Below are 8,637 nucleotides of genomic sequence, written 5' to 3' on the forward strand. Positions count from 1 at the left end.
GCATCACCCTTTACACTGCACAGTCATATTTGGTCCTCCGGAAATATCCACAGCTTGGGTAAGCCAGTCCCTATGCAGCGAGAGTATGGGTGGAGTATAGTTTAAAATCCAGTTTTTAAATGTATCGAAAGCGTGTCCGGTGCGTGTTACGCCGGCTCTGACAGCACGGCTGGAATAAATGACAGCTCACCGGGAAAGTTTGTCCTAAAGCTGCGCTCGCGGTATCTCGGACCCTCGGCTCTAAAATGGCTGGCTGTGGGTCCGAGGAAGCTCCGGTGCAAGGGGAAGGATCCGCTCCACGCCACGACTGTGTGTAAATATACATGGGGGGTTTTTCTACTACGACGCGCGCGTTTGCGACGGCGTTGTCCCAGGTCCGAGAGCCGTCAGGGCGCACACGCGGAATAATAATAACGTTGGCATTTCGGACCTAGGACTGTGCGTAATGGCGTCCTCCGCGGATAGTTCTTCTCGGTTTATAAGCAGAAAGGGGGTAGAACAGGCTGGTTCTTGCGAGCCTAACCGGGTATGAATAATGTTCTGATGCGAATTTTATAATGGAAGGTTTCATCATGTATGATGAATGTGGACGGAAGAAGTGTAAGCCGGGAAATGAAATTTCACTCGCATCATTCGGACCCTTCTGTACTCCGGTGCGTTTTTTTTTTTTTTTATTATCGGTGATCCGTCGATTAGGAATTATGAGCTAAGATTTGGGATCATGTAAAGTGACAGCACGTTTGCTGTTGAGGAAGAGGGTCATACGAGTCGTTCATCGTTTCGGCCCGAGGATTTAGGGTGAATAGTCTGCACGCTGCTTATAATATCACAGCACTAGTGGGTTTGGGCATTTCGCACTAAAGTTGACCCCAATAATCCCCAGACTTTTTTCTTCTTCTTCTCCCAGCCAGCCAACTAAGGATATTTATTTAATAATCTTCCTCTCCTGGTATAAGCAAAAGGCTATAATTAAAATGCACATTTTCTTTATTATAATTGTCATGATTTTAGTGTCTAATCTATTATTTTACTTTTATTTAAAAGAAATACAACTAGGTATGCCCCAAAATGGATTCTCAGTTGGCTTCAGTCCTGACCAGTGGCAGCCTGGATGTCCAAAATGGCAGCCAGTGTGGAGAGGGATCAGGGCCAGTGACAGAGACTTTATTGGACCCAAAGGATGAAACTGCACGCAGTACTGTACCAGGTAACCTCCAGCCATGCCCTGTCACGGCAGCAGTGACCATCAGGCAAGATGCTCTATCAATCAATGGGAAAAAGCCAGAGGTGGGCGGGACTTATGAGCCAGCCTCTCAGGAAACAACTAAGATTGGTGGGCTCAGACAGCCAATTACAGTAAAGTCTGGAGTGCCTGTTTTGCACAGCCAGCCAATAAGAATCAAAATTGTTGTCCCTCCACGGTGCAAGAGGCCAATCACAAACTCTGCTATCAGCCTGACCAAAGACTTTGCTCTCTCAGAATTTCAGGGACCCGTGTTGGTCTCTGCTGAATCACAGAAGAAACGTGAAATCTGTGTGCCACCTGTTAAAAATGAAGGAGAAATCACGGAAGTTACTTACCAGAAGACTGAAGAAGAAGCTGAAGCATTTCCAGAGACAGAAGCAGAGAAACGGGATAAACTGTGTAAAGACAGAGACGTTTTGGATGTTAAAATTGTCCACATTGATGGGTCGGAAACTCCTTTTACTGCTAATACAGTTAAGTTTTTAAGTCAGCCGAAGATTAAAGAGGAAACTACAGAGAGGGAAATTCAGAAAAATGTTCCTCTAATTTTGCGAGAAATGGACTTGAAGTGTTGCAAAACATTCAATGAGGTTGAAACGGAGGAGCAGACAGAACCTCTGGACCTGAGTTTGCCTAAGAAAAGGGAGAGCCGAGAGAGGAGATACGGGCGTTTCTTGGATGACTCGGGCTGTGAGAGCTCTCTGATCATGGAGGTGGATGAATATGAGGGAGAAGGAGACAGAGACATAGTAGAAGAGGACGATGAGGGAGGCGGCACAGATACTCTTGAAGATGCTCTTCTGTCTCCCTCTTTCTTTTCTACCTCTGTTTTGACCTCTCTCTCTTCAATAGACTGTGACACTGAAAACCTTCTTCTCATCGATGACCAGGGAATTCCGTATACGCTCAATCCGGATGGACTCAAAGTGCCACAAGTCAATGCTTCCAGGGTGGAGGATTCTCAGTCTAATCATGCTAATTCAGAAGAAGCAGAAGGAAAGGAGTCGTCGCTTTTGGCACCGTTAGCAGGTCCCAGCCAAAGTACAGATAATGCACTAAATGCACCTTCTGATGATTTTTACCCCTCGCCACCACCTATCAGTGATTCTTCATCACTAGGTGATGATCAGGCTAAAGCTCCAGAAGTCTTCACAAGTGTGATTACAAACTCGAACCCTTCAGTGGCTGCAGAGCCGAGCGTTAAAGCTGTTCAGGATGCCAGCTCTGTTTTGTCCCCTTCCTCTGGGATATCAGTCCCCACCCAACCCATTCAACTTGTCACAAATCCTGCAGGCAATGCTCCTGTTCTCCTCCTGTCCTCCTCTTCTCACCTCTCCTCGGCTCCACTCGGTCTCTCTCTTCCCCTTTCAGTTACTCAGACTTCACATGGTGCTTCCACTCCCGTGTTTCTTCTCCTTTCCTCTGTACCTTCTTCCTCTGGTGAGTCCACCGCTACCTCCACCCCTATTGCTGTCCTCGACTCCTCGACCGGCCAGCTGTCCCAGATTACGGCCGCAGCTCCGGTCTCCCTTCCTCTGTCCTCTGGTCAGGTTAGCACATTGGGATCGCCTCTTCCTACACTGTCTCACCCTGTCATCAGACTCAGCCCCAATAACCCCCCTGTCATCCTGTCTGGCATGAATAACGTAAATTCTGGCTCCGTTCTCACGTCTCTCACTGTCCCTTCATCCACTATTGCCCTGCAGGATGACCACAGCTCAGTTCCTCTTATTCAAACTCAGATCACTTACTCTGAATCAAACCCTGGAAATGAAGCCATATCCGCTCAAGAGGTCTCCAATGAAAACAACAAGCCATCAAATTTTACAGCATCGTCTCCGAGACCGCCGTCTGCTAGTTTGACCTATGACTCTTTATCTCAGCCCGCCTCAGAATTAGACGCCCAATCACCTGACTCCAAATCAGACCTTCACTCTGAACATTTACCTCTGGATGACCATCTTTATTTCTCTAACACGGCTGCTCCTACCTCCCCTTCTATCGGACCTATCCTACCCCCTGGTAAACTTGACCCGCTAGATCCACTCTCTCCAGAGCCGTCACCCAACACCGCGGGCTCCCGAAGGGTGCTGTACTGCCAGCTGTGCCCGAGGGTCTTCTTTTACCTCTCCGACCTTGAGCGCCATGCCATCACCCATTCGCAGAAGAAGCCTCATGTTTGCCAGCAATGCGGCAAAGCCTTCAAACGCTCCAGCCATCTGCAGGTCAGCACAAGCTAATCATAACCATCATTTCATCCTAAAGACAAGTAATAACAAATGAATGTGTTGGCCACTTGGGAGCAGCAAAAACAAACTTTAATATGTGTGTAAATGTGCAAATATTGTTCATGAACAATTAGCTGATTTATTCGAAAAGCACCAGCCACACTCCTGGAGACAAACCTGACATTGGTGCATTGACCTGCTTGGTACTAAACCACAGATGAAAGCTAGTCAGTTTAATAATATCAATACAGTACACCACAAAACTCTGGAGCCACTCCTCATTTCTTTATGTTATGCTAGGAAAATGGGTACAGAGATTTACTGAAACATGTGCAAACATGCAGCATATAAGGAAAAACGGAAAATTATTATTTGGTATCACTACCTTTATTCTTCAAAGTTTTCCAGGCTTCTTTAAGGACATTCAAAGCTTTTTGGGGGATGTTGGCTGCTTTTGTTCTGTTCTCTGTAACAACAACTGCTTTATTTGTATAGAACCTTTTAAAACACACAGTTCCAAAGTGCTTCATAGTTTGAATAAAACCAAGTATACATGTTCCAGCATTTGGACACACAGTCAAACACACTCATTCTTACAAAAACACATCAAATGTGAACTATGGCCAAAAATAATGGGATGATAATTAAGGGGAAACTAACTATAATAATGACTTCTCCTGATTGGCTGATGAAGGGCGTTCCAACAACCTTAAAAGCTTGATCACCTCCGGATTTAACATAAGTGTACGGAACAGGTAAGAAACCCTGATCATGTGATCTGAGAGGCCAACTGCTGTTAAAAGGTCTCAGTAGTTCTGCTGCAGGAGCCCAGCCATGCAGGCCGTTATATGTTACTGATAAACGTTTAGAATTCATTTGATTTTCCGTGAAGGGAAGCAAGAGTAGGGGTGACGTGTGAGTGGCAGCACACTTTTGAAAGCTTTCATTATGTTTAGTCCCCAGCACCTTCATTACTGTGTGCTGCCCACACTAAGCCAAGGGGGGCCCACAGTGGGGCTTATTGTCGTTCTGCAGCCTACCCACAGTATACACACTCCAGATGTGAGATGCCCCACTGGGACATTGCCGCCACCAACTTGTATGGCGTGTCGACCTGAATGCATCTCTCTCACACACATGCACAAAAGCTACAAGCCCACTGTCCAGCTCTTTATGGTAACATCAGTAAAATCTGCAAACAAAATATTTGACATTCTCACTTAAAAAATAATTAGAAGTTATAGTTAAGTCTCAAAATAGCTGCCAGTCAGTTTTATTGTCCAAGCAGTTGTTTTAGCTCCTCTGTCATCAAACACCTGACATCTTACTCTCTTTCTAGGTGAAATATCAAACTCAGTCAAGCTGCTGCCCATCTACACACTTATGTAGAAGTTAAGCAGTAGCTATGCAGTTGATATTTAGAGATTTCTGCTCCAAATACCAGCTCCTGCTGAGGCAGACATTATCAGATATACTGAAAACTCACATAGTGAGCTAAAAGAGCCAACGAAGCTCCACAAAGACGAGAGCAAACACCGAAGGAACAGCTCACCTCTAAATCAAATACACATACTTTCCTCTGGACCTGTAGTGCTTTTTATTTATCTAGATCATTTTGTTGTGACTTACCGAGTTATATTCCACTGAATATAATGGAACTACAGTAAATAGACTTTGCCTTGTGGGGCTCAAAGCACCAAAGATGTATAAAAACCTCAGCAGTCATGCCTCTTTTTCAAAATTATGGGCTGATTATTCCAAAACGCTTGTTATGAGCATTTTCATGAAGGAACTGTTATAATTCCTGCTCGTGTCAGCATGACAGACTGTAAACATTAATGGCTTCACCCCCCCACCAGCTGAGCTATAATTTTAGTCAGCTGTTTGCTTCTTTTGGTTGGCAGATGTAGACAGCAGAAAGACAATAGTTTTACATGAAATTTCTCATGTATTTTTTTTTTCAGTTTGATGGTTTGAGAACCACAAGGCCCTTTAGTTCGTTATTGGTAAAAAGAAAGCAGACATCTCTACAGAGGATAGCTCCAGAATACAGAATAAAAAATAAAAATAACATTACAGACCAGAGGAAAAGTACATCAATTAGATTCTTGGGCTATGATAGTTCATTTTTGATTCACCGCCTCCCACAAGCCCTTTTACTTGCATATAAATGTCACTTAAAATGTTGTTTATATGCCTTTGAGTAATCATTCGGATGTTCGTCTCTCGTTTTAAACAGAGACACAAGCACATCCACACAGGCCAGAGGAACTTTGTGTGCCCCATCTGTGCCAAGCGCTTCAGGGAGGCAGGTGAGCTCCAGCGCCATCAAAGGGTGCACACCGGAGAGAAGCCCTACCAATGCCAGCTTTGCCACACGCGCTTTGCCGAGCGCAACACCCTCCGGCGGCACACCAAACGCAAGCACCCCTACCACCAAGTAGCCATGGAAATGCTTAACGAGAGAAGAGACAGAGGAGGCAGCCGAGGAGACGGAGGAGGCGGTGGTACGTCAGGAGTCCAGGAGGAAGAGGAGAGTGCTGAATGGTACAGCTCCACTGTGTCTAATTTGGATAACTCAGAGTCAGAGGTGGAAACGTAACACTTTAAAGTAAAGGGTAGGGGAGAAGTGCTGTTGATGATATCTAACTACAGTTAGACTCTGATCTTTTCTTTTTATTGACTAAGAATCAAAGAAGGGAGCACTTTCATATTTATTGTTTTTAATGTTAATTTATTTATATGAATGTATATTATTCCCATTCCATTTTAAGGGCCAAAACGCAGCCTTCAAAGTCAGATGTGACTTTGAATTAAGGGAAAACTCATTCTTGAAGTCATGTTTTCTTTGTGTGTGTGTGTGTGTGTGTGTGTGTGTGTGTGTGTGGGAATTCATAACATTAATTAAAACGCTCCTCATGAAGTTGCGTTCCCATGCAATCCACGATGAAACCCTAAAGTGCTCGAAAAAGAAAGATAGCTTATGAACTAAACAATCCTCTGCTCTAGTCATGTATATAAAGAGTACTACTTGTAAGAGCTGCACTTCTGCACTATCTCATATGAAAGATATAATCTTTCCTACCGTCAGACACACTGTGAGGAATTTGCACTCGTTTTCTTTGAACTCAAAGTTATTTTTTTTACATTGTGTATGAAAACGCTTACTTTTAATTTCGTTGCCGCTGTTGATCTTCTGTATTTAATCCACATCCTGTAAGAGTTTGACCAAATGTTTTTTGAGTTATTCTAATATAAACTCTATATTCAATTTTTTTTGTTTAAATTTTGAATATTGTTAATTTATTGGTATTAAATTTTCACAAAGCTAACTCTCTGTTTCTGCTCTTTCTTTTCCTCCACTTTAAATAGTATAAACAGACTGTATTTACATATCGCTCCCACTGTTTTGAGCTTCTGGATAGAGTGTGTTTCTGTGTAAGGACACTGTGACCTGCAGGCTGGAGGAGCTGGAGATCAAACCACTGACCTTCCAGTTAATGAACACATAGTTCTGTTTGCTGAGCTCCAGCTGCCCCGTTTTTCAAAAACAAAAAACAACAACAACAAAAAAATTCCTTTTTATGTGTGAAGCTACAACCAAAATACACCCATTAAATTATAATCTGCTAAGACAATTTTAATATAATATATACTATTACAATTGAGCGTTACATGCAGACTTTTGCCAAAAACAAAACAAAAAAACTCTACATTGCATTAATTTCTCTAATATTTTACTAATTATAATACATTATAGCAGAAAGACATAACCCCATCCTTTCTCTGTGCTTGTTGCGATTTAGATACAAGTTCCAAGCGTCACAGTTTTCATCACAGTGATAATAAAACTGTCGCTTCCTGTTAAACTAAGTCTGGTTGAAGTCGGGTGATAAATGCAATCCATTTTGATCACAGTTCCATGAACTTATCCTGCTGCACTTTTAGGGAAAAGGAGAATATTCCCATTAAGTTTGAGCTAATCTTCAGTTTGTGTCTGATCACTTTTTTGTCAGAGAAGAACGGCTTTTACCCTCCTACAGGTAGTACTCTCATTCAGTATTTGCCTTCTTTAGTTTGGATCTTTGTGCTGAGGCGCTTAAATTCACTGTCAGAGCATCAAATGGATTTCACTCTAAAATAGCCTGAGTTTTGAACACACTCCCAGAATAAATGGCAATGATTACCCACTGATGAGCCACATATCCTCCAACAGTTCCTTCCTACACCTTGGTGCTTTCTCGGGGCAGCGCTAATAAAAAAAATCTTAGAATGTTTTTCCACTCAAATGGCCTCCAGGGATGTGAAAAGCATAATTCCCCAATATTTTCCCATTCTTCTGCAGATACAACTATTTCCACTTCACTTTTCCATTCGTCTGTATTACTTTGGATGCTTACTTCTAAGAATTGCAATGCCTCGATATTATTTTATATCTGCTTTCTTGTTTATTTGTTGATAGGAAGACATTCAATATATCGGTTTCTGCTTTTTTCTCAGCCCCCCCCTTATGATTTAATTTAACCTCTCCAAACCATATATTTTTTTTCTTTTTCTGCAAAGTTTCTCTGTGTATAAAGCAACAGTAGGCTATTAGGTCTTTACTAGTCCATACTTTAAATCTGGCATCTTTTGGGGGGTAAAATCTGAGTCATTATGTTTATTTCTCTCTCTAAGTCACATTTTTTGATTACTTTCTGGCAAAATCTAAAGGCCAACTTTATTCTGGTGTTTGTGTGTTTTTTTTAATAACTTTTGTTCACTTTAGCTCGTACTAGAGGTCCTAAAGTTTTACTGTTCTCTATCTCCTTCCACCTTGCTATGTAGGGAGTTATTATAGCTCAAGAGGTAAAGCTGGTAGTATGAAGGTTGATAGTTCGAGCCTTGGCTGCTTCAGTCTGCATGCTAAACCCAAGTCGCTCTCCGATGCATCCACTGGGGTATGAATGTTAGACTGAAAGCTCTTAAGCATAGAAAAAAGTGCTTGTATGAATGGGTGAATGAGGCATGGTGTATAAAATGCGTTGAGTGCTCAGGTAGAGTAGGAAAGCACCATATATGAACCAGACCATTTATCACATTGTGGATTGCACAACACAGCCTCCCCTTTCAAGTCTTTACACAGCATGAAGTTATTCTTCTTAGTTAATTTGATCCATTTTT

At 42.5% G+C, this 8,637-nt stretch overlaps 1 protein-coding gene across 5 annotated transcripts; it reads left to right on the forward strand.

Annotated features, from left to right (window-relative positions):
* The first annotated feature begins 27 nt into the window (after window positions 1–27).
* On the forward strand, window positions 28–6,806 carry LOC102783629 (uncharacterized). Of its 5 annotated transcripts, none has more exons than XM_087848240.1 (4): window positions 93–309; window positions 908–949; window positions 1,045–3,471; window positions 5,714–6,806. In XM_087848240.1, exons 3-4 carry the CDS (start codon window positions 1,069–1,071, stop codon window positions 6,074–6,076), a joined length of 2,766 nt encoding a protein of 921 aa, XP_087704366.1. In that variant the 5' UTR covers window positions 93–309; window positions 908–949; window positions 1,045–1,068; the 3' UTR covers window positions 6,077–6,806. The 5 variants fall into 5 exon arrangements, with proteins under 5 accessions (XP_035768888.2, XP_087704366.1, XP_035768889.2 ...); XM_006802948.3 differs by lacking the exon at window positions 93–309 and adding an exon at window positions 629–798; XM_035912995.2 differs by lacking the exons at window positions 93–309; window positions 908–949 and adding an exon at window positions 28–58.
* The last annotated feature ends 1,831 nt before the right edge of the window (window positions 6,807–8,637 follow it).

The sequence above is a fragment of the Neolamprologus brichardi genome, chromosome 11, assembly GCF_056152115.1.
Source record: "Neolamprologus brichardi isolate AB-2024 chromosome 11, ASM5615211v1, whole genome shotgun sequence".
Classification (NCBI taxonomy): domain Eukaryota; kingdom Metazoa; phylum Chordata; class Actinopteri; order Cichliformes; family Cichlidae; genus Neolamprologus; species Neolamprologus brichardi.

What these genes read in the sequence shown, in the direction of transcription:
- LOC102783629 (XM_035912995.2), top strand. Translation starts at nt 1,069, where the DNA reads ATGGATTCTCAGTTGGCTTCAGTCCTGACCAGTGGCAGCCTGGATGTC. An exon ending in AACGCTCCAGCCATCTGCAG is followed by an intron (nt 3,472 to 5,713) that starts GTCAGCACAAGC and finishes CGTTTTAAACAG; the next exon opens with AGACACAAGCACATCCACAC.